At 36.4% G+C, this 25938-nt stretch overlaps 1 protein-coding gene across 5 annotated transcripts in view; it reads left to right on the top strand.

The window, feature by feature from the left end:
* DNAAF4 (dynein axonemal assembly factor 4) overlaps positions 1 to 25938 on the top strand; it is a 49275-nt gene that overhangs the window by 17125 nt on the left and 6212 nt on the right. For 2 of the 5 annotated variants that reach the window (XM_045529707.1, XM_045529727.1), the window contains exons 4-9: positions 3949 to 4177; positions 7551 to 7696; positions 9010 to 9137; positions 18087 to 18240; positions 19217 to 19322; positions 21678 to 22155. In XM_045529707.1, the coding sequence (XP_045385663.1) occupies positions 3949 to 4177; positions 7551 to 7696; positions 9010 to 9137; positions 18087 to 18240; positions 19217 to 19322; positions 21678 to 21787 (873 nt within the window). In that variant the 3' untranslated portion in view covers positions 21788 to 22155. Of the gene's footprint in view, positions 1 to 3948; positions 4178 to 7550; positions 7697 to 9009; positions 9138 to 18086; positions 18241 to 19216; positions 19323 to 21677; positions 22156 to 25938 lie in introns of those variants that run through there. The other 3 variants (XM_045529713.1, XM_045529721.1, XM_045529735.1) reach the window with 3 other exon arrangements.

Here is a 25938-nt window from a genome sequence, read left to right as displayed (position 1 = left end):
AAGATGTATCATAATTTTGATATTTTTCTGAGTTAAATTTGCTAATATTTTATTTATAATTTTTATTATGTAATTCGTGAGATTGACTTATATAAAACAATGCCTTGTTAAACCAAATGTTCATTCCAGACTAAAAGAACTATAGATTTCTTCTTCTTCAGAAATTTGGCTCAGGAACTGTTCATTATTCTCCTATTACTTATATTTACTGCCTGTATTAAACTAATATCCCATAGTATATGGCATCCTTTTCTTGAGCAGTACAAAGAACATAAAATCCAATTCTTTCAAGTGCAATGATTATTCCTCTAGCCTTCTGAGTTTTTCTATTACTATACGTTCCTCCTTTAAGTTGTATCTTCCCTGTATTAGATGATTTTTCTTTAAAAGGCCTTCCAGGATTGTTTAACATTTGTCTGCCTCTGTATCATAATAAAAAATACATATTTGGTCTCTCCCTCCACCTCCCCTTCTTGGCACTGAGTTCCTAAAACCATTGTAATTTCCTGATTGTTAGGCATGCTAGGTTCATCTTTTGTTCTATTATATGGACTTTGACGCAGGTTCCTGACACAGCTTCTGATCCCTTGGAATTTCCTGGGTGATAGGAATGTCTTTTGTCCTAATGAGGCAACTCTTGGTGGGCTCCTGGATGAGGGCTGGTCACCAGAAAGATTAGAAGCCTGGCACTTTCAGCCCCACCGCCATCCTGTGGGAATGGAAAAGGGGCTGGATATTGAATTAATAATCTATCGCACCTACATGATGAAACCTCCGTAAAAATCCCGGAACTATGGGATTTGGAGAACTTCTGGGCTGTTAAACACACAGAGGGTGGCACACCCAGAGAAGGCACAGGAACTCTGCTCCTTCCCCTATACCTGGATCTGTGCATCTTTTCCATTTTGTTCCTTTTATAAAGGGAGTTGTATCCTTTTGTTAAAAAATGGTAAATATAAGTATTTTTTTTTGAGTCCTGTGAGCCATTCTAGCAAATGATCAAACCTGAGGAGGGGGTTTTGGGAACCACCAATTTATAGCCAGTTGGTCAGAAGTACCAGAGGCCTGGGCTGATGGTTGGCATCTAAGTAGGTATAGTCTTGTGGAACTAAGCGCTTAACCCGTGAGATCTGATGATAACTCCAGGTAGGTAGTGTGAGAATTGAATTATAGGACACAGCTAGTGTTGGAGAATTGGTCGGTGTAGGAAAAACCCACACGTTTTGGTGATCAGAAATAAAATATGGATTGTTGCAAGAGTATAAAAGGAGCAAACAGTTTTTTTCCTATACACTCTATTTCTCTCTGATATATGTAGTCTGTCTTTTCCCTTTATCATAAGCTTTGTATTATTTCCTTCGTCATATTTTTCTCTTGATCGTAGTTCCATCTGTCACCTACTCTTTGAAGCCTTTCTTGATCTCTCCTCTTCACTACGCCCTGAAGTTAGACTATTTCTGTGTCTTTAATATAGCTTATTATAAATTAAAATTATATAGTTCCCTTAACTACATCTTGGCTGTAATACTAGAACTTTCCTATTATATTTGGTTATAAGAACAGTCTCATTTTTGGTAATTAAGACTGTCTTATGCATTTTTAAAAACTTTATGTAAAATTCATTCTTCTTGAGAGGTAAGAGTGTCTGACTCTTTGCATACTTTTCCCTTCTTTCATGTGTTGGGGCAGAGAGGAAAAAAGGCAGACATATTATTAAACTGGGTGAAATTGTCGTCTTCTCTTTTTAGACTGTGGCTTCCTCTCTGGCTAACACTGACTATTCATCATGCCTTATTATCAGGCATTTAAATGGTTCATTGCCATGTGTAGATTCTTCCTGGCCCAGTCTATTGGCAGCTCCCTGACAGCTGTCTGAACTTAGAATATGTAGTAATTAGCATCTTTTGTGCTTAGTTTAAGCCTTAGTGGGATTCTGGGACTATAGGAAACTTCCATTCAATATCTCATGAAATTAAAGTCAGTGTCTCACAGTTCAGTAGGAGAATAATCAGTCTTTCCAGAGAGGATATTTATGTCAAGTGGATATTATAGAGCACTTATCAGTGCAAAGTTTTCAAACCTATAATGTTAGATCTGTATTTTAAAATAATACAACCTCTAGGAATCTTCATCCCAACATATCCATATTCTAGAACCATGCCAGATATGCTTTTTAAATGTAAATTAATTTAAATTTACATTAATGAAACTGAAGTAAAATAAAAAATTCAGTTTCTTAGTCATAGTAACCACATTTGATGTGCTTAATTAGCCACATCTGGCTAGTGGCTATTGTATTGGATAGCACTGAACATTTTGATCATTGAAGAAAGTGCTTCTCTTAGAGGATAAAGGTGAGAAAGTCAGATCCATAGACTCCATCATTTATACTGAGGACTAAACTCCAATCTTTTTCTTTTGCCCAAATTCCTTTCTGAGGGGGCCTGGTGAATCATGCCTACAAATGATAAAATCTCACTAAACAGGTTCTGTTAACCCAATATAATGTGGTTTACTTCCCAACCTGATTCTGTATAGCATCACATGAAAGATAGAAGACCTTTATCTTAACTCAAGCATTTCTTTCCACTGACTCCTGTCTTTTAGCCAAAGCATTACTCTTTCAGCCAATTGTCAACTAAAGAATCCTTAAGCCTACCTATGACTTGTAAGCCCCTACTTTGAGATGTCCCACCTTTTTGGGCCAAATCAATGTATGCCTTCCACATATTGATTTGTGACTTTACCTGTACTTCCTGTCTCCCTGAAATGTATAAAACCAAACTGTAACCCAGCCACAGCAAAGTCCCCTTGCTCAAGGCTTCTTGGGTGTGGCTCCAGGTCATGGTCCTCAAATTTTGCTCAGAATAAACCTATTTAAATTATTTTACAGAGTTTGGCTTCTTTTTCATTGACAAGATAAGCCAGTTGCTCTGTTTGACAGTTTTTTCCCTTGCCCATGTGAAGGAAGTTTGTGAAAGGGAGAAAAGTTGCCACACTCGTGTACAATATGATGATTTCAAATTCAGCTAGTATTTAGCTTTCATGTGAAAGTGTCAAACAACTACTAGTGCAAACGTAGTTTTGGCAGCAGGATTAAGAGTTCAATTATTTGCACCCACCAGAGACAAATTCTCTAGTTCATCCTTCTTATTTCCCTTTATTCCCTCATTTCTCAGATAAGGGTTGGCACACCTTCAGTCCTAAGATAAGGTAAGACTAAGTAGAAAGGCAAATGTTTGTATATATGTGTTAGTGTGTGTGTATGTTTTGGGAGAAGTGACTTCTAGAATAATAAATTCTTATTATTTTTTTCACCAAGCCCTTAGGTATCATCTAATGGAATGCCTGCTCACATTTTACATTTAAGTAGACAGAGGCTAGAGAAAGTGATTGCCTAAGATCATATCAATAGTTAATGGTGGCCGGGTGCGGTGGCTCACACCTGTAATCCTAGCACTCTGAGAGGCTGAGGTGGGAGGATTGCTTGAGCTCAGGAGTTCGAGACCAGCCTGAGCAAGAGTGAGACCCCGTCTCTACTAAAAATACAAAAATTAGCTGGGTGTCATGGTGTGTGCCTGTAGTCCCAGCTACTTAGGAGGCTGAGGCAAGAGGATCTCTTGAGCCCAGGAGTTTGAGGTTGCTGTGAGATAGGCTGACACCACGGCACTCTACTCGGGGCAACAGTGTCAGACTTTGTCTCAAAAAACAAAAAAAAATAGTTAATGGTAGATCTGGGACTAAAAGCTGTGTTCCATGACCCCAAAATCGATGGTAATTACTAAATTATTTATCTTTCCCTTTTTAATTCATGATTCACTACTGTTGCTATAGATACAATGGCAAGAGTTTAGAGGTATGAATAATTAATTATTACAATGATTTTCTTATTTAAAGAAATGTTGCTTTTATGTGTTTTAAAGAATTTGGTAATTATGATTATTACAGATTGAAGAAGAAGAGAGGAAAAAAATAGAAGATATGAAAGAAAGTGAACGGATAAAAGCCACTAAAGAATTGGAAGCTTGGAAAGAATGTCAAAGAAAAGCTGAAGAACAAAAAAGAATTCAGAGAGAGGAGAAATTACATCAAAAAGAAAAGCAAATGGAAGAAGAAAGAAAAAATTTAAAACATAAAGGTCTTCCTAGAAATTCATCTAGATATCTTGCCACAAAAGGTATAATGATTACTTTGATATTTTCTGGAAAAGTGAGTCCTTTTGGTGAAGTATATACATATGACACTTTTTTAGAAATAAATCTGTTCACAATATTAGGTCATTACTATATTGAGAAGAAGCAAGACCAGGTGCAGTGAATCACACCTATCTGACTTGAGCACTTTGGGAGGCCGGGGTGGGAGGATTGCTTGAGACCAGGAGTTCAAGACCAGTGTGGGCAACATAACAGGACTCTGTCTCTACAAAAATAAAAATAAATAGCTGGGCATAGTGGCGCACACCTGCAGCTATATGGGAGGGTGAGGCAGGAGGATTGTTTGAGCCCAGGAGTTTGAGGTTACAGTGAGCTATGATCGTGCCACTATCAGGGCAACAGAGTGAGACCCTATCTTTTAAACAAACAAAAAAAGAATAAGCAATATAATACAAATACTAAGGTAAAAAACTGGTTTCTTCTTTTAGGGGGTAGTGAAATTTTCTAATAAATTAATTAATTCAGGATTCAGAGAAGAGTGTCTTCTTTGCTTGTGTGCTTCCTTTTAAATTTATGCAGATGTTGTTGAGTATGTGCTTAACCCAGGTCCAGAAAGATTTGGAGTGAACTAGCAGTGTCAAGATCATTCACTTATTCTTTTAGAGATAGGAAACTAGGAATTTAATTAAAAGACCTTTTTGTCACATTACTCAAGAAAATGAGTACTACAAGTAAACTTAGTCTTAAGCAAACAAGGATTGTTTCTGGCTTTTAATCCTGATGTGTTAAAAAATAGATTAATGAATATAATCCTTTTTTGAAAACTAAGAGTTGTATTTTATCTGACTTTAGGTTATTAAAATTTGGGGTATATTAGTATTTCTTTGTGTAAGTCATTATTGAATTCCTACAATTAGAATATTTTAGAGTAAAATCACTTATGTAATAATAATTAGTATTTATTAGGTTATCATTGTATATGAGGTGATTTTATTGCTTGTATCACTCAGTCATCATACTATGGGATAAATGCTGATGTTCTGTTTTGTTTTTTTTTTGAGACAGTCTCGCTCTGTTGCCTTGGCTAGAATGCAGTGGCATCATCATCATAGCTCCATGTTGAAAGTTTGTAGTAAAAGCTTTAACCTATATTACTACAAATAACAAATTTCTTTTTATTTTATATTTTGCTATTTGCCTTACTTTACTGTAAGAGTTCAGAAGTTAGATATCCTATTTTTATGATAACTAGTGGTCACTTTTATGTTTTTCATAAACATTTAAAAAGGCTTATTTATTTGCTTTTCTTCAGCAAAATTAAGAGCAAAGTAATTCTTTATTTCTCCTTATGGCAGAATAGTGCACATTTCCTCCATTTTGTATATCATAGTTATCATTAGTAATCTGAAATTATATACCTCATTTTTACTTCTGTTTTTTTCTTTTGTATACCATTTAAAAATATTATTTACAACATTTTTAGTGTGTTCTCCACTGTTTTAGAAAACCCATCCTTTTTCATATTTGCTCTCAAGTTCCCCACTCCTGGGTTCTTAATTTTGTTTTTCCACGTTCTGAAACATTTCTTTGAGTGATTTATTCAGAAAGGATGACTAGGTAGCATTAGCTAAATAACTACATACCGATGAATGTCTTTAGCCTTTACAAGTGAGCAACAGTTTACTTGGATATAAAATTATGGGAACCTTGTATTAGGTGGATTTAAGCTAACCATTGTAAAAAAGAGATCCAAAATTACAGATCAAATAGAAAGAAATTTAGTTCTCTGTAATGTAAGACTTTACATCACTTTGTGATATAGCAGTGGTCAGCTTTGTTCCACAAATCCATCTAGGCTTGTGGGATCACCTCTATCATCACCTCATTTGGTTTTTTTCCATCTCTGGGTCCATGAGACCTTTTATCCTCCTCCTTTGAAATATCTATTCAGGCCCTTTTCTAGGTTTTTGGTTTTTTTTGTGTGTTTTTTGTTTGTTTTGTTTGTTTTGCTTTGTTTTGTTTTTGATACTGGGTCTTACTCTGTTGCCCAGGCTGGAGTACAATGGCTGTAGCTCACTGTAACCTCAAATTCCTGGGCTCAAGGTATCTCCAGCATCAGGCTCCAAGTAACTAGGACCACAAGCATGCACCACCATGCCCGGCTAATTATTTTTATTTTTTATTGTAGTGACAGGGTCTCATTGTGTTGCCCAGGTTGATATGGAACTCCTGGCCTCAAGTGATCCTTCCACCTTGGTCTCCCAAAGTGCTGGGATTACAGGTGTGAGCCACCATGCACAACCCTCCTTTTCTAGTTTTTTAAACTGAAAGTTTTGGGTTTTTTTTTTCTTATTTGCACGTATTCATTTTCTATCAAGGATATTACTATCTGTCCTATTTGTTGCAAATATTTTTTTTTCACCAGTTTTTGTATTTCCATTTAAATCTTTTTGTCATATTTTTGGTACTTTTTGTGTTTTGTTTTGTTTTGTTTTGTTTTTTAGAGACAGAGTCTCACTTTGTTGCCCGGGCTAGAGTGAGTGCCGTGGCGTCAGCCTAGCTCACAGCAACCTCAAACTCCTGGGCTTAAGCGATCCTACTTCCTCAGCCTCCCGAGTAGCTGGGACTACAGGCATGCACCCCCGTGCCTAGCTAATTTTTTCTATATATATTTTTAGTTGTCCAGATAATTTATTTCTATTTTTAGTAGAGACGGGGTCTTGATCAGGCTGGTCTCGAACTCCTGACCTCGAGCGATCCACCTGCCTCGGCCTCCCAGAGGGCTAGGATTGCAGGCATGAGCCACTGCGCCCGGCCTGTTTTTTTTTTTAAAAGTACCTTTCCTTCCCTTTCTTTATATATGTTATATTCAACACATAGGTTAATTTCTCCTGTTATATTGGCTTAACAATCTTTACATCTAATTACCTTTATAAAAATGTATAGCTTTTCATTACCATCGTTTGCCTGTTTTCATTAGCCCTCTTCAATGGCTATAAAAACTTACACACTACATCACAAGGAAGTGCATAGTAGATACTTCTGTAGGAGCTTAAGGAAGTAGATCTAGTATTGGCAGTGGTGGCTTTGCTTAGGTGCCCTCTTCTAGAGTTGATGTAGAGTTGCCTAGGGTACCCTTCCCTAGAGTTGATGTGAATTAGACCTGTGGTTTAATGAAGAGAACCCCAGAAAAGTAGCTGGGGCCATTGATTAAAGAATAGATAATTAGCTGCCATATTATCAATGATAAATTTTCTATTCCTTCTTGTAGAAAATACCTTTGGTTTATTTATTTAGGATTTTAGAAATAGCTTTGAAGTGTAATTACTTTAAAAGTCAGTTTGATTATTAACTAAGCAACAAGAAATAAATGACTTACTACCATTATTTTTGAAGGGAGAAATTTAGAAAATATATTTTCTGAGAAGTTAAAGGAAGATAGCATTCCTGCTCCTCGCTCTGTTGGCAGTATTAAAATCAACTTCACCCCTCGAGTATTCCCAACTGCTCTCCGTGAATCACAAGTAGCAGAAGAGGAAGAGGTAGATATACTTGCTTTACTTAACAATTACCACAAATGAAGATGGTTTGTTTTTTATTTCATCTACTGAAACTAGTACTGGTTCTGAATTTCTTAAGTATTCATTACACTAAAGATATTACTTGAATATATTTTAGCATTTCCTTCTGAGAAAATATATTTTGCAGATTTTGTTGGCTCCTAAATACTGACAGGAGAACACTGATTTTAATATATGTACAGTATTGTTGCTTATTTCAAGAGATAAACTGTTGTACTTGCCATTTATTTTATCAAATACATAATTTTCTATACTAGATTATAAACTTGGGATCAGTATGTGTTTTAGAAAGAATGGATTTGGAAACTATTAATATATTATAATTAATTATTACTAATAACAAGTATTTCTAATGTGACATTTTAGATTTAATATCTTTCATTTATAAAGTCTTGAGACTTGGAGTTCAAGTATTATATCTTTAGTTATATAAGAACTAAGAATTGCATTTTTTTAATGCAAAGTGTGGATGATGCCTCTTTCAATTGAAAAGTTGTAGAAATAACTGAAGATCTTTAAGATATAACGATAATTTATAGATATCAACTTTTTTCTTATTAAATAATACATTATTTCTATTTTTATTTGTAAAATTATTTCTGTAATTATACAATTATAATTACTTGAAAATAATATGCATATTTTTCAATATAGAAAAATAAAACATATTATAAGTAAGAAGAGTAAAATAATAATCACATGATCTTCCAGAAGGGATGAAATTTGGACTAGAAACTTTTATCTCTTTGCTCTCAACCAGATAGTGAGGTTTTAAAAAAGTTTAAAAATGTATAAATATTAGAAGTTTTAAATCACCGTCATCAAATAGTGTATTCATCTTCTAAGGCTGCTATAAACAAAATACCACAGACTGAGCGGCTTAAGCAAAAAACATTCATTTGTCACAGTTCTGGAAGCTGGAAAGTCCAAGATCAGTGTGCCAACATCCTAACTTTCAGAGGACTGCCTTCTCACTGTGTCTCCTTGGGTGAGGAAGCCCTAATCTCTTCCTCTTTTTATAAGTGTATTAATCCTATCACAGGGGCTCCACCCTCATGACCTTATCTAAACCTAATTACCTCTCAAAGGTATTTCTCCTCCCCTTCCCACCTGCAAATACTGTGATATTGATGGTTAGGCCTTCATCATATGAATTTGCAGGGCTGGGACACAAACTTTCAGTACATAACAAATAATATTTCCATCCACTAGAGGAAGGTGAAGACTGTTAGAGCAACTGTCAATAAAAATAAAACATTTGTGTCCATTATAAGACTTCATTCTCATTTCAGTGGCTACACAAACAAGCTGAGGCGAGAAGAGCAATGAATACTGATATTCCTGAACTTTGTGATTTAAAAGAAGAAGAAAAGAACCCAGAATGGTTAAAGGACAAAGGAAAGTAAGTGGTCTGAATTCTGGTCATGAGATTTATAATGTGTGTAGACATTAGTAGTTATCACATTCTCTGCATGTTTTGACCCATGTTTGTGTGTGAGTGTGTGAGTGTGAGAGTGTGTGTGTGTGTTGGGGAAAGATAATTCAAATAAGCAAATAAAGAAGGCAGGGGTGTCAGGCAGGTGGGAGAGAAAGGAGGGGGCGGGTAAATTCACACCTCACTGGTGCTGTGCATGCTGTCTGGAGGATGGGCACACTTGTAGCTCTCACTCAGGCGGTGCAAAGGCAATTTATGTAACCAAAGCCTTTGTACACCTGTAATATTCTGAAATAAAAAAAATAAAGAGTCAGATAATATAACATTTAAATAAGGCTCTTATTACTTTTATTTAAATGTTATAAAAATTTTTAAAAAATCAACCTTTTGTCATGCTTATTAAAACCCCTTTTAAAATCACTTTAACATTTTTAATTTTTAATTTTTGGGGTTTCTTTTTTTTTTTTTTCGTAGAGACAGGGTCTTGCTCTTGCTCAGGCTGGTCTAGAACTCCTGACCTCAAGAGATCCTCCTTCCCCAGCCTCCTAGAGTGCTAGGATTACAGGCATGAGCCACTGCGCCCAGCCCTAAAATCACTTTAACATTTAACCTAAGTCCTTTGGGATGTCTCCCTTAAAAAAAGGCTTTTTAGGCCAGGGTTGGTGGCTCACGCCTATAACCCAGCACTGTGGGAGGCCAAGGTGGGAAGATCGATTGAGGTCAGGAGACCATCTTGAGCAGGAGTGAGACCCATTTTTACAAAAAAATAGAAAAAAAGAAAAATTAGCCAGGTGTAGTGTCTCATGCCTGTGGTCCTAGCTACTTGGGAGGCTGTAGCAGCAGGATCATTTGAGCCCTGGAGTTTGAGGTTGCAGTGAACTGTGATGACACTACTGCACACTTAGCCAGGGTGACAGAATAAGACTCTGTCTCAAAAAAAATAGGCTTTTTAAAAACTAGAGCTTTTTTGATTATTCATATCTATTTTTAAAAGATTACCATATTGTCTTATAAATTATCTTATATCCAGGCAATCATTTTATTTATTTATATATGACTGTGTGTGTGAATGTTTCAATACAATTATTAAAAATAGCAAATACTGGTATAATTCTGAGTGGCAATGTGAGTTAATATTTTCAGGCAGCTAGATATTTATTATATTTCATCATATGTACTTCTGTGTTATTTTCCTATTGCTTCTCTAACAAACTACCACTAATTTAGTGACTTAAAACAACACTCATTTATTACCTTATTGTTCTGGAGGTCTGTAGTCCAAAATGAGTTTCACTGGGCTAAAATTAGGTGTCAGTTGTGTTCCGTCTGAAGGCTCTAGGGGAAAATCTGTTTCCTTCCATTTCCAGCTTCTAAACTGCTTGCATTCCTTGGCTTGTGTCCTCTAAACACCTATTGCATCACTCTGACCTCTGTTTCCATAGTTACTTCTCCTTTTCCGACTCTCCGGCCTCCCTTTTTCTTTTATAAGGACCTTTGTGTTTACATTAGTCTTACTTATATAATCCAGAATAATCTCTTTATCTCAAAATCTTTAGTTTACGTCTGCAAAGCCCTTTTTGCCATGTTAGCTAACACATTCATAGGTTTTGGGATTAGGATATGGACATCTTTGTGGGGGCATTATCTATCTACCACAATGTCTATATTTTTCTTTTCTTATTTTCTTTTCGCTCTCTCTTGGTCTTTTGTCCTATCTGTTGTAATACCAGGGATTGATTTGTGGTATTTAACTGTAGTTGGCAATTTTTCTGAAGGTCAGAAGCCTGGGACTGACCGGTTGGTTCTTCTTACTTCCAACAGTACATACATACTTTCCTCCTCTTTCACTCCCTTCTTCCTTGCTTTTCATTTATTCAGCCATTAAATAAACATCTATTGATTGCTAGCTATTTGCCAGACTGTAGGATAGGCATTGAGCTACAGAGATCAGGAGGAGTGAGACTTACAACCTTACACAAATACAACACTGTGTGAGAAGTACAATAACATAGATAAGAACAAGATAATACAGAGTATGAATGAGGGCACCTAACCTTTGAGGGGGGAAGGTAAGCCCAGGAAAAGCTTTGAAGTAGCACTTGAACTCCTCTTAATGATAAGTAGGAGTTTTGAGAGGAATAGAGAGAAAGGCATTCATTTAAGGCAGAAGTGACAGTATGAGCAAAAGCTCAAAACCAAGAAATATTATAGTATAGGTCAGAAGCTATGGGTGGTTTATTCTTTGCTAAACATAAAATTGAAAGTTAGAAGTGATAACAAATGAACCTAGAAAAATAGACAGTGGCCTCCAGTGATTGCTTAAGATTCTTAGATTTTATCTCATTAAGTGGGGAAAAGAAATTGTTGCAGAAACCCAGGCAAAGACCTTGAACAATGGCATTATTATAGAGAAGGGGTAATTTGAGAAATATTTGAAAGATAAAATAGGCAGAACTTTTTGATTGATTGTTGGAGAATAAGAGAGAAGGAGTAGTTGTGGGTGACTTTCAGGTTTTTAGTTTGAATGACTGATTGTGTGATATCACCAAATGAATTAGAGAGTACTAGAAGAGGGGCTAGTTAGGAGGGAATGCAAGTAAGTTTAGTTTTTAATATGTTGAGTTTGAGATGTCTCTGAGAGTTTCAGTCTGGGTGACAATATGCAGCAAGTTTGAAACTTGGGAGGGGTCAGCACTGTCGATAAATATTTGGAGTTTATCATTTATATAATAGTTGAATTTGTAAGAGTGGGTGAGATACCCTAAAAGAATGTGTAGACTCAGGAGAGTAGTGAACTGAGGATAAAATGTGAGCTATCAACATTTAAAGGACTGACAAAAGAAAGGAGCATTAAAAATGCTCCCAGAGGCCAATGAGTAGAAACTTTAAGGGAAGAGTCTTTGTTTTGTTTTATTGTACCTTAAGAATAGAAAAGATTTGAATAGGTTTGGAGACAGGAGAAAGAAGAGGTGATTGATACATCTCTCAGAAGAGTAGAGAAAATTGGGTCAAGGCTCAGTGTAGATGGATTGTTTTGATTTTGTTTTTGTTTTTCTTCTTTTTATTTTATTTTACTTTTTAGAGACAGGGTCTCACTATGACATCTAGGCTGGTCTCGAACTCCTGGCCTCAAGCAATCCTCCTGCCTCTGCTTCCCAAGGTGCTGGGATTGCAGGCATGAGTCACCGCACCTGGCCTGTTTTTCCTTTTTTTTTAAAAGTTGCATTAGTTTTACAATAAAAATTTTCCTTTTGAAAAAAATTCACACAGTGCATATTAAATGAAAGCCCCACCCCCCCTTGGTTTTGGGTCTCCTGCCTGCATATTAAATGAAAGTCCCTCTTGGTTTTGGGTGTCCTGCCTATCTTGCCACTAGCTATAACCAAATCATTTTTTAAAAATTGCATTTGCTTATCTTTAAGCTGCCATTGTCATAATCACAGTTAATATATTAATAGCTCATTATGGTTCACAAGAGCTTTCACATATACTAGCTCATTAAATCCTCACAACTGTAGTTGGGTAGGACCCACTGCATTTGTACTCATTTAACAAATGTCTATTGAGAAATTAGCAACTTTGCACAAAATAGCTCTCTTAATTTCCATAATAGCCTGACTAGTTGGATATTATTGTCTTTATCCCCATTTTTATAAACATGGAAATAGGGCTAGGGAGGTTAGGAAACTTGGCTAAGATGGTAGCTAATAATTAGAACCAGGATTCAATCTTAGGTCAATATGACTTTGAAGGTTGTGTTATAACCAGTGGTATATACCTTTCACAGATAAATAAAATGTACCTCCTGCCCTTTTGTTCCATTTGATTAGCCCTAGTGAAGGCAGCCCAAGTGGTTTGGCCATGAATTGCTCCTCCTTGCAGCCTGAGAGTGCTTAAGTGTGCATAGCTGAGTGTGCCAACCTGTTGGATTGCTTACTTTGCTCTAGAAAATGTTGACATATTAACTTGGGATAGGCAGAGATACTTCACTTTCTGAGATTGGAAGAAAGAAAGTAAAGTATGGATCTAGGTAAGTAAGTTTCTAACAACAAGGGACATTGATTAGTGGGTACTGTTGAGGGCCCTGCTAGGTTCGAGAACAAGAGTTAATAGAGATGCCAGTCAATACAGCTATGTGACTGTCTCCTACAGTGGCAAACCAGTCAGTCATCATAAAAATGATAGTAGTGTTTGCATTTGTCCATGTCTCTGTTTCTCTCATTTTATGCTCAGTACCATAAGCACTTAACATGTGTTGAATGAATGAGTACTTTTGCATAATTCCTTCACTCACTTTGCTTTATTTAGAGCATCATGGAGACTTAATGGTTATTAGATTTTCTGCTTAAATTTTGTGTTCAAAGGCTGCTCTCCTTTAGACAGAGGTTTAATTTTTTTTCCCTTTCATTTTGAACTTTATTTCTGAGTTCAGAACTGTTCTGAAAGCTATAAGCAAAATTTTGGATGCTTGTAGTGGTATTGAATTTTAAGGCATATGATGTTTATTTAGATTTATGTTTTAATATATGTGTAAACACTTAAAATTTTTTAAATGCTTTATATTTTCTGCTATTATGGCTTGTATAATGGTTCTTTTAATACTGATCATTGTAAGCTCTTTTTCCCTTAGAACCTGGGAGAGTTTTTCCAATAAAACTGTTACATTATATGACTGTAAATCTATATTGAAGATGAAAAATGGAAATATTCTTAAATATTAATATAAGTTTTACACAGACATATAAACCAATAGAATATATAGCCCAGAAACAAACCCTCACATATATGGTGAAATGATTTTCCACAAGTATGCCAAAACTATCAATAGGGAAAGGACAGGCCTTTCAACAAATGATGTTGTGAAAACCAGATATTCACATGAAAAAAGAATGAAGTTGGGATGAGTATGGTGGCTTACACTTGTAATCCTAGCATTTTGGGAGGCTGAGGCAGGAGAATCACTTGAAGCCAGCCTGAATTCAAGACCAGCCTCAGCACCATAGCCAGATCCCATCCCTACAAAAAATTTGAAAAGAATTAGCTGGGCATGGTGGTGTGTACCTGTAGTTCCAGCTACTAGGGAGGCTGAGGCAGGATGATTGCTTGAGCTCAGGAGTTTGAGGTTGCAGTGAGCTATGATGACACCACTCTAGCCCAGGCAATAAAGTGAGACCCTGTCTCAAAAAAAAAAAAAAAAAAAAATGAAGTTGGAGCCTTATCTAACACCATATTCAAAAATAAAATGCCTCAAATACTAACTGTAAGAGCTAAACTATAAAACGCTTAGAAGAAAACACCAGGTGCTTCATAACATTAAATTTGCCAGTACTTCTTGCTTATGATACCCAAACCCCACAGGCAACAGAAGAAAAAATAGATAAGTGGGATCAAATCAAAATTAAAATGTTTTGTACATGGAGGACACTATCAACAGAGTGAAAAGGCAACCTACATAATAGAAAAAATATTTGCAAATCCTGAATGTGTATAAAGAACTACAACTCAACAACAGCAAAACCCAAACAAACTATTTTAATAATGAACAGAGAACTTAAATAGATATTTCTCCAAAGAAGGTATACAAACGGCCAGTAAACATGACAGTATCACTAATCATTCAGGAATACAAATCAAAACCACAGTAAGATACCACTTTATACCCATTAGGATAGCTATTATCAAAAAACAAAATATTTCAAGATAGATTTTGGGGAAAAATACTAAAATACAAAAATAAAAAAAAAACCCAAAATAGCAAGTGTTGGTAAGGATGTGGAGAAATTGGAATTCTTGTGCGCAAGCAAGACTATGTATGTACGTATATGTATGTATATATAAATAGTAAAGTTTGTTAGAGAAATTATAGGTTACTTAGCCAATATTTATTCTCTCCCATTTCTATTTTTATTTTTTCTTTTTCTTTTTTAGGGACAGAGTCTCTCTCTGTTACCCAGGCTAGAGTGTAGTGGCCTCATCATAGCTCACTGCAACCTCAAACTCCTGGGCTCAAGCGATCCTCTGGTCTCAGTCTCTCAAGTAGTTAGGACTACAGGCACACACCACCATGCCCGGCTTATTTTTGTATTTTTTGTAGAAATGGGGTCTCACTGTGTTTCTTAGGCTGCTCTTAAACTCCTGGCCTCAAGCGATCCTCCCACTGGGACCTTCCAAAGTGCTGGGATTACCAACATGAGCCATGGCACCCAGCCTGGTCTTTCCCTTCATCCATATTATTGGCTGAGCCCATATTTTCTTCACAAGTGCAGAACTTGTCCATGTGACTCAGTATGGTGACCCTATCCAAAGTCCAGGGATAAATTCTGATTGACTTGAACAGATCAAGATTGTTTTAATTACATTGCTGGTTTCTTTTTAAAAGATGTATGTACAAAACATTGTTGTTTCTAAGAGCAAAATATTGAAAAACAAAACCCCTAACTGTACCTCAGTAGTAGGAAATTGATTTCAGAATCCTGGCACATGTGAGAGAATACTCTAATGATAATCTGTATGTTATATATATTCTGTAAAAATGTATCTGTGTTTACTAACATGCACATGATCACATTTTGAATTTTTAAAAACATTCCAAAGCGGTGATATATAGTACTGAGGGGTAAAATTGGGGAGAGGAAGAGGAGAGAGAGGGAGAGAAAGAGGGAGGAGGAGAGAGAAAAAAAAAGCAAGTCGGAGAGTTTGAGAGAGAGAGACTGCTGGTTTTTGTTTTTTTTTTTTTTTTTTTTTAAAGAGTAGGTACTTTTGGTTGAGACTTGAAAGAAGGTAAAATGAGAGGTTTCTGGGAAAGGTTTCCTTACTCTTAGGGAATATATACAAGAAGATAGTGTTGCATTTTCTTCTAATGGATATTTTGCCTGAATGTGGCACCTTGAATTAATATATGTGAGGAAAACCAGCCCTAGGATAAAGTTTATGCTGAGCAAAATAGAATGGAGAGATGGAAGGAACCTGAAGTCTTCATAACATCTTTGAACTGCTGAGTGTATTGGACATGGAGCCTCTTCCTTCTGGACTTAAAAGTGAAATAATTTATTTCCTTACTTGTTTAAGCCAATTTGAATTGGAGTTCTGTTACTTGTAGTCAGAAACATCCTAATTGATATGGGGAATTTCAGAAATGTAAACTATTCCCATGCAATTAGCTTTTCTAGTTTATACAAATTATTTTAAGCTTAAGTTAGATGTTACAATGGTGTCATCTTAATCTTTTACTCATAATTTCCTGGCTGCTTTTATAGGTCCACTCTTGATATCATTGTGTTTAATATTCTAGAGCAGCCAAAGTATACAATATAATCAAATGGAAATGATACAAAAGTGTTATTTATATGACATTTTTATATTTGACAAAGTATTTTCTATTTTCCTATTTATGCATTTTATTCAAAATTTTGTAAGTGCAAATTACACATGAAAAACAAAAAAGAAACCTTATATTTTAAATAAAACCTTTAGGCTGGCTATAGTGGCATGTGCCTGTAAGTCCCATTTGGGAGGCTGAGGCAGGAGGATTGCTTGAGGCCAGGAGTTTGAGGCTGCAGTGAGCTATGATAGTAACACTGCGCTCCAGCCTAGGCAACAGTGCAAGACATTATCTCTAAAATAAATAAGTAAATAATAAATAAACAAATCCTGTAACCATATACAGTTATTTGAAGAGAATTTTGGAACATTTGAACTAAAATAGTATATCCATTGCAAGTAACCAAAAACCCAATTCAAACTGACTTTATATTAAAGGGAATTTATTTTCTTATGTGACTAAAAATATAAAGGTGTTTTGCATTTCAGATAAAGCTTGACCTAGCAGCTTAAGTGTATCATGAAAGACTCTGCTTCTTTCTGCCTTTTTATTCCTTTCACTCTTCCATAGTATTAGCTTCATTTTATTTTATTTTATTTTATTTTTATTTCAGCTCATCATGGGGGTATATAAGTTCAGGTTATATACATTGTCCATGTCCCGCCCATCCCCCTGAGTCAGAGCCTCAAGCATGTCCATTCTCCAGACAGTGCGCCTGGCACTCACCATGTAGTCATACCTCCATCCCCTCCCCCCCCACCTCCCCGAGTCAGCACCTTCAAGCATGACCATTCCCCAGAGGGTGTGCAACGCACTCATCATGTAGGCATACACCCATCCCCTCCCCCCACCCCCGTCTCAGTCTGATATCCAATTGGTATCCTTCCCCGATGTGCATTTAGGTGATGATCAGGGAAACCAGTTTTCTGGTGAGTACATGTGATGCTTGGTTTTCCATTCTTTGGATACTTCACTTAATATGATGGGTTCCAACTCTCTCCAGGAGAACCAAAGAGATGTCGTATCATCGTTATTTCTTATAGCTGAGTAGTACTCCATGGTATACATATACCACAGTTTACTAATCCATTCGTGGATTGATGGGCACTTGGGTTGTTTCCACATCTTTGCGATTGTGAATTGTTCAGCTTCATTTTAATACTACTTCCGGGGTGTTAAAAATGGTCGGTAACAATTTGGGTTATTTGCTTTCTTCATTCATATCCAGCAGGGGGAGAAGTTTTCCTAACTTTTCATTCTTCAACTTTGAAACCAAAGTCACAGGTTTCATTCTAAATAGACCAACATAGGTCACAAGCCCATTCCCAAATCAGTCATGGTAGCACGGAGGATGGAAATATGCTTACTGCCTTAAATACTGATGCCTACCCTTAGAGGTGGGGGTTAGGTCCATCCCATTCACATTACAGGCTGGTGTATGTGAAAGAGACTTGGAGTCAGTGCAGCCAATTATGTCTACCCTATAGGGAATACAAAAAGAGGTTAAGTCATCCCTCTGCCAAATATTGTTAGATATTATTTCTGTGTTTGTTTCAATGTTATAATTTTTTTCTTTTCTGTTTTTGTTTCATTAGCAAGTTGTTTGCAACAGAAAACTATTTGGCAGCTATTAATGCATACAACTTAGCCATAAGACTAAATAATAAGATTCCATTATTGTATTTGAATCGGGCCGCTTGCCACCTAAAACTAAAAAACTTACACAAGGCTATCGAAGATTCTTCTAAGGTATTCATATCTTTTTACATATGGTGCTTTAAAATTATCCTCCTTTTTATTGGTTTAAATGATGTTGTTTTTCTGTTAAATCATTGAGATGCAAGGATTTTAAGAATCATCTTATTACATCTTTTTACTGATTTTTTTTTTAAATAGACAAGGAACTGGGTTTTTTTTTTTTTGCAACTTCAAGTTAAATTAGAAATCAACTGTTACTGTGTTGCCTTGGTATATCAGTTGAAGTTCACAAGGAAATTAGGAAATGGCTGTCAGTTATGCTCACCTTATTTCTTTATGAAGTTTTGCGGAGTTAGTACAAGATGGAAGGGAGAATACTTGGTATTCCCTTGTTACCTCTAACACTTGTACAGTAAAAGTTTATCTCTGTAATCATTTTCAGGGTCCTTTATATGTTCTAATTTCCACTAATATTTCATGTGAATGTATTAAACTTCTATAGCTTCTTCTTTTTTCAGTGTCAAGGTAACTTGCTTTAAGGGAGCATCATGTACAAAATGTCTTTCATGGTTCCTTGAGATTGAGGATATGGAGGACACAACCAAATCCTTATACTTTGATCTCATAATATTTTTATGATCCAGTTTTTCTTTTACTAGCACAATACAAACAAATATTTACTGAATGAGTGAAAAAACTGAATCACCCAATCTGAATACAAAAGCCCACAAATGCTATGTAATCATTCTTGCTAGTAAAGGTAAAGCTGTAGAGATTTCAAATGATAAGCCAGATCATAAGTTTGGGAAGGTATGAATCCCACAGAGAAAGAATCGAAAAGTTCCTTAAATTGTTCAACATAAATATATGTATTTGATAAATTCCTGTACCAGCTAAGCCAAAACTTTAGGTATGTGAGGGCTTGAGGCTTGTTTTAAAATTAGAATTTTTGCCATGGTTTTGCTCAAATTTAATTAGGATGTTATGTCTTTCTCTTATTAATTTTATATACATATATATTTTTAAGGCACTGGAATTATTGACACCACCTGTTACAGACAATGCTAATGCAAGAATGAAGGCACATGTACGACGTGGAACAGCATTCTGTCAACTAGAATTGTATGTAGAAGGTAAGAAATCGATAGAAATATTTTAAGTTCCAAGTTATACTCTGAAAATAATGTTATTGGGATTATTTATGATCATGACTTCTTAGGACTCCATGTTTTATATTTTTAGCATTTAGTTTATTATTTGCAGCTGGGCGCTGTGGCTCACACTTGTAATACCAGCATTTTGGAAGGCTGAGCCAGGAGGATTGCTTGAGGGTAGGAGTTTGAGACCATTCTGGGCAACAGAGTAAGTTCCTGTCTCTACAAATAAGGAAAATTAGCTGGGCATGGTGGTGCATGCCTGTAGTCCCAGCTACCCGGGAGGCTGAGATAGGAGGATTGCTTGAGCCCAGGAGTTTGAGCTATGATGACACCATTGCACTCCAGCCTGGGCAACAGAGTGAGATCCCATCTCATAAAGAAAAAAAATTCATTCTTTGCAATATCTGCAATGTATCTGACAAAATGAAAAATGATTTTGAATTTATATTTTAAGAATTAATTAGAAGGGAATTGGCCAGGTATGGTAGCTCACTCCTGTAATCCCAGCACTTTGGGAGGCTGAGGCAGGATTGCTTGAGGCCAGGAGTTTGAGGTTGCAGTGAGCTATGATGATGCCACTGCACTCTGGGCAACAGAGCAAGACCCTGTCTCAAAAAAAAATTTGATTATAGAAGAGAATTAAAACAAGATGTGAACAACAAGTTTTGGTTTAGGACAATGCTATATTATCAGACAACTTTTCTACAGAAAGATATATGATAAAGGATGTAAATAATTCACTTGATATACTGGAAATTTTTAAATGAACTACCTTGGTCATACTGTGTGTGTATGTGTGTGTGTGTGTGTGTGTGTGTATACATATGTAAGCTCAGAAATAACTGATCTATTGTGTATGAACATTGCTTACATTTATGAGACTGTACTAAGGTCTGTAATTCAGTCCCATGTATATAGAAGCCATAGCATTTATTTTATTTCATTTTTAATATATTTAGGGACTACTTACAATTATTCATGTTGCCCCAAGGCAAAATTTTTTAATAGTAGCCAAAGTTTGCCTTCAAAGTCCCTCTTTCCATACCTCCCTACCCAGATGCCCATTTGAGTTGCCCTTCACTCGAAGCCCAGAGGCCTCCTCTTGATGACGCTTTGCCAAGGAATGGGCTCCAGGCTGTAAATTTTTATTACCTCTGATTTTGTTTTTAAACTTTGTTTTGCCATTTTTAGGAGGTTTTTCTGACCAGAGCATCCAATTAGGTTTATATGCCCCATCGTTTTTAAAATGTCTTAATCCAGCCTCATGAGGATAAAGATGGTCAAGATAGGAATGAAACATTGTAAAGCATTCTTTAGAAATTATGGCATCATAGACTTTTTTGAGCTACAAGGACCTCTCATTTTAAAGATGAGAAAATGGAAGCTTGGAGAGGTTAAAATGATTTGCCCAATGTGACATAGCAAATCAATAGCATTTTAGGGACTAGAACTCAGGTTTCCTTACTCTCAAAGAAATATTCTTTCCATTGCTTTTTTGAGTAAAGATTGAGATTCACTTCCATATTTTTAACAAGCAGTCGACAATGTTTTCATTTTTACCAGTTTTTCTCAAAGGAATTCTGTAGATATAACTATAGAAAAAAGTACATTCTAGTTTATGAATTATATAAAGTGTGGATTGAGTCTACAAAAATTATTTTTACTTTTTTTTTTTTTGAGACAGAGTGTCACTACATTGTCCCAAGTAGAGTGCAGTGGTGTTAGCCTAGCTCACAGCAACCTCAAACTCCTGGGCTCAAGCGATCCTCCTGCCTCAGCATCCAGAGTAGCTGGGACTACAGGTGCACACCATGATGCCTGGCTAATTTTTTTATATTTTTAGTAGAGAAAAGGTCTTGCTCTTGCTCAGGCTGGTCTCAAACTCCTGAGCTTAAGCAATCCTCTTGCCTCAGGATTACAGGCATGAGCCACTGTGACCAGCCAAAAATTATTTTTAAAATCTAGATTTCTAAATAAGATTCCATTTATTACTTTTTCACTGAAGCAATAAAAATGTTGTTTGTACATATGCTTTATTGAATCTGTTCCTGTTTTAATGATTTTAAGCTTTTAGCTTATTTGTGCTTGAATTTAAAATAACTGCTTCTTACTGAACCCTGAGAGAAATCATAATTATTGCTGAAATCACTGAAAAATTTCTGCAATCTTATAGAGATACTACTATGTTTGTAAAGATGGGAATCTGATTTAAAACTTGGTATTTGTCCTGAACTGTGTTACTAGTTGTTATTTTTATTTTTAAAAAATACTGTCTAGATAAGACAAGTACTTACAAAATACTTATTGATCATCACTGCTATATAAATATAGGCCTACAGGATTATGAAGCTGCACTTAAGATTGATCCATCCAACAAAATTATACAAAATGATGCTGAGAAGATTCGGACTGTAATTCAAGGAACAGAGCTAAAATCTTAGAGACTACCAGAAACAACTAGGTATTGTATTAGGTATTGTTTTAAGTTTTTCAAAAGTAACTGGAGGCATTAGGAATCTTTGTCTATGTTATAGTCAATTGTGCAGAATTGATTTCTTTTTATTACTTGAGTTCTGTAGAGGGCAAAATATAAATCTATAGAAAATGAAATGTTTGACTTTATTTCTGAATAAATAAATCAAAATAAGAATAATCTATTTTAATTCTATACTTCTTAATGCATAATTTAATTATACATTTTTTTTGTTACTGAATTATGTTTGCCCTTGTAACAAAATATTTGTTGGTCTAGTTACCAGGAAGCTTACTGATTAATTTTTAACAAGCTAGAATTTTAAAATAAAAGATTATGTGTGTTTGTATTAAGTATACTGTTTAATTATCTCAATGGTTGACTTTGGTATAATAAATACTGATAGGTTTTCAGTTAGTTTCTAAATGTACAGAACCTTATTTTTTCTTTAATACTTCATCATCTGTTGTTTGAGGTTAGGCCAGTTCAGTCTAGTAAAACAACTGTTTGGAAAACCTTATCTTCAACTTTAGTTATAGGCTGTGTCTCCTAAAACTGATCATATTTCATAACACTGTCTGATGAAGATAAGTTTTTTAGTGAGATTGTTTTCTAGTACCATCAAGTAGACTGGGGAGGGGGTTGGGCAGCAAAGGGTGAGATGTTAATCTGGAATATGATGGTATTGGTATAGGATTGCAGCACCTTTTGTGTTGTACAACTGTGATTTTGCAAGCATTAAGCACAACAGTACCGCTTCCCTTTTGCATGTAGTTACCGTAATTCTCCAATTAAGTTTAGAGGACTTTTTGGAAAACAAAACTGGGATGGGGTTTTTATAGTATTTAATCATCTGATGCTGTCATTTGAGTGGATCAAAAAATAACTCTATTTTTTTTTTAGTGCAATACCTTTTTTCCCTTGGCTTCAAATGGCAGAAATTTATTCTCTCACAATTCTAAAGGCCAGAAGTCTGAAGTCAAAGTGTTGGCAGCATCACATTCCCTTAGAAGGATGTAGGGAAGAATCTTTCCTAACCTCTTCCAGCTTCTGGTAGCTCTAGGTTTCCTTGATTGTGGCAACATAACTGCTTTCATCTTCACATGACCTTCTCCCCTGTGTCTCTGTGTGTCCTTTGCAGTCTCTTGTAAGGAGAGTCATTAGATTTTGGCCTGTGAACTAAATGTAAAACCCCAAGCCCCCTGCTAACTGAATGGACCCTTCTGGGCAAAGGGGACCCCCAAAAAACTTTAAAACTGAGTTCCCAGGCATGACCAGATGGGAGGTGTAAAGCATAATTACACAGGCACATGTTTTCTTTTCATAAATATTCATGACTCCTCCTATAGCTTGTTAAATATGTATATTTAGCCACTCCACTCAGTATAAAATCCTGTTCCTTTTGTCTCTCCCTTGAAACACGTGTACTTGGCTTGTAGCCGAACAGCTTTCCAGAATGGCCACCACGAGCTGAAAACCCTTAATGAGAAATAAAGCCAAAGTATAAACCTTGTGGGGTTTTTTTTTGTTTGTTTGTATCAATGGAAAAGAAGCCAAACTCTGTAAAATAATTTAAAGAGGTTTATTCTGAGCCGAATTTGAGGACCATGGCCCGAAGCCATGCCCAAGAGGTCTTGAGTAAGTAGACTCGCTGTGGTTGGCTTACAGTTTGGTTTTACACATTTCAGGGAGACAGGCATTACAGGTAAAGTCATAAATCAATACATGAGTCAGGGCATGGTAGCTCACACCTGCAATCCTGGCACTCTGGGAGGAGGCTGAGGCGGGAGGATCACTTGAGCTCAGGAGTTCAAGACCAGCCTGAGCAAGAGCAAGACCTCCTCTCTACTAAAAACAGGAAAAAAAAAAAAAATTGGCTGAGCGTGGTGGTAAGTGCCTGTAGTTCCAGCTTCTCAGGAGGCTGAGGCAGGAGGATGGCTTGAGCCCAGGAGTTTGAGGTTGCTGTGAGCTAGGCTGACGCCATGGCAACAGTGTGAGACTCTCTCTCAAGAATAAATACATACATAAATACATGGAAGGCATACATTGGTTTGGCCCGAAAAGGGGGGACATCTTAAAGGGGGGCTTACAGGTTATAGGTGGGTTTAAAGACTGACTTGTAATTGGTTAAAGAAATGAAGCTTTATCTAAAGACTTGGCATGTTTTAAGTTAAGATAAGGAAGTCTTTTAATCAGAGACAAGCTACCAGACATATACACAGACTCAGTGATTTGTTATGTAAATTGAGGACCTACAGGTTTGTTTTGCATAGCCTTAGACCTGTTAATGAGTTACAAAAGATATCTACAAAAGGGAGGAGGGGGGTGTGATGAGGCATGTCTGACTTCCCTCCTTATGGCCAGCAGCTCAGTTTTAGGGTATCCCCTTGGCCAAGAGAGAGTCCATTCAGTCAGCTGGTCGGGGGGAGCCTTAAGATTTTATTTTAGTTCACATTTAGTTAACAAGACCCACTGTAATTCAAGAGACTTACCTTGGTATCTTTACCTTAATTACATCTGCAAAGACAGCAGAATGCAATACCTCTGTGAATGTGTCAGGATGTTATAATTCAGCAACCTTGAAACTTTTATAACAGCAACTTTTGACAACTTGTCTAGCAGTCCTGTTATAATTTCTGATGAGGCAGAATTGCTTTTTCTTATAATCAACTTGGGTTTTCTTATTTTTAATAAAAAGGGCCTTCTTGTAGAAAAATACCAGTTTGACATTCAAAATATGTTAACTAACCAATGCTTTCCTCAGGCTCTTCCTATATCCTCCCTAATCAGGAAACAAAAAGCTGGGCCCAGTAGCTGCCCTAGAAGGTAAAGTCTTAAGTAGTTAATTAATACTTTTCTCCATAGAGGCTGAGCGCAGTGGCTCATGCCTGTAATCCTAGCACTCTGGGAGGCCGAGGCGGGTGGATCGCTCGAGGTCAGGAGTTCGAGACCAGCCTGAGCAAGAGCGAGACCCTGTCTCTACTAAAAGTAGAAAGAAATTATCTGGCCAACTAAAATATATATAGAAAAAATTACCCGGGCATGGTGGCACATGCCTGTAGTCCCAGCTACTCGGGAGGCTGAGGCAGGAGGATCGCTTGAGCCCAGGAGTTTGAGGTTGCTGTGAGCTAGGCTGACGCCATGGCACTCACTCTAGCCAGGGCAACAAAGCGACACTCTGTCTCAAAAAAAAAAAAAAAAATACTTTTCTCCCTATTTTCTAAATAATTTCTTAGTTTAAATGAAACACTCATTTGTATTTAGGAAGTACTTGGCCTACAGCAATCTGTGATGGTTTGCAAGGGACTTTTGTCTAAGATTGAAGTGGTGATAGAGTTAAAATAATGACATAGACATTCCCATTTCCATTATGATAAAAACATGCTTCCCAAATAATAGTGTTATCATTAGAGCCTATGAATAAAAGATAAGAAAAAATTATTGTGGTAGTCCTTTGATGTTGGTCCATAGATTATTATTGCCATATTAAAGACAGAAATGATCTCAGGAGTTTTGCAGGGCTTTGCCCTGACGGAATATGTGAACGTGTTAGTTCGCATGTCAAAAGCTGCCTTACCTCAGGAGGGTGTCTCAAAGGTCAGTAGCAGCTGCTTTCCAAGGTGACCCTTCAGTCTCAAACCTGTGGTTTTCGCTTGCTTTGAACAACAAAACAGGTTTGCATGGAGCCACGGGATGAGAGCTGATCAAAGAGTGCCCGCCCAACAGACAGACATCTATGGCTAAAATCAGTTAGTCAAGCAAGGGACAGCTCTTGCTTGACTCCTGATTACCTGTCTCAATCCACAATAACTAGATAAAGAAATATGGAGCCACTATTTCTCTGTTTAACTTTTCTGCTAAAGTGACAGTTTTATCTTAGAACTTAGAAGTTTGTCTTAGAAAGATTTTGTAACCGTTTGTAACCATTTGCTCACGTTGGAAGATTTTTAACCTGAAAGGAACTACCTGTTATTATGTAAATCTGTTACCCCTGGCAACCGGTCACTGTACCTATAAATACTGATGTGAAACTTCACTCGTGTCCTCACAATTTACGGGAATATTATGGGGTCTCCTGAGCCCCCCCCTTTCATAAATTTATTCTTTATAAAACTGTAC

Source organism: Lemur catta, chromosome 1 (assembly GCF_020740605.2).
Source record: "Lemur catta isolate mLemCat1 chromosome 1, mLemCat1.pri, whole genome shotgun sequence".
In the NCBI taxonomy this organism is placed as follows: Eukaryota; Metazoa; Chordata; class Mammalia; order Primates; family Lemuridae; genus Lemur; species Lemur catta.
Note: the sequence above shows the minus strand (reverse complement) of the source record. Positions and strands in the feature narration are given on the sequence as shown.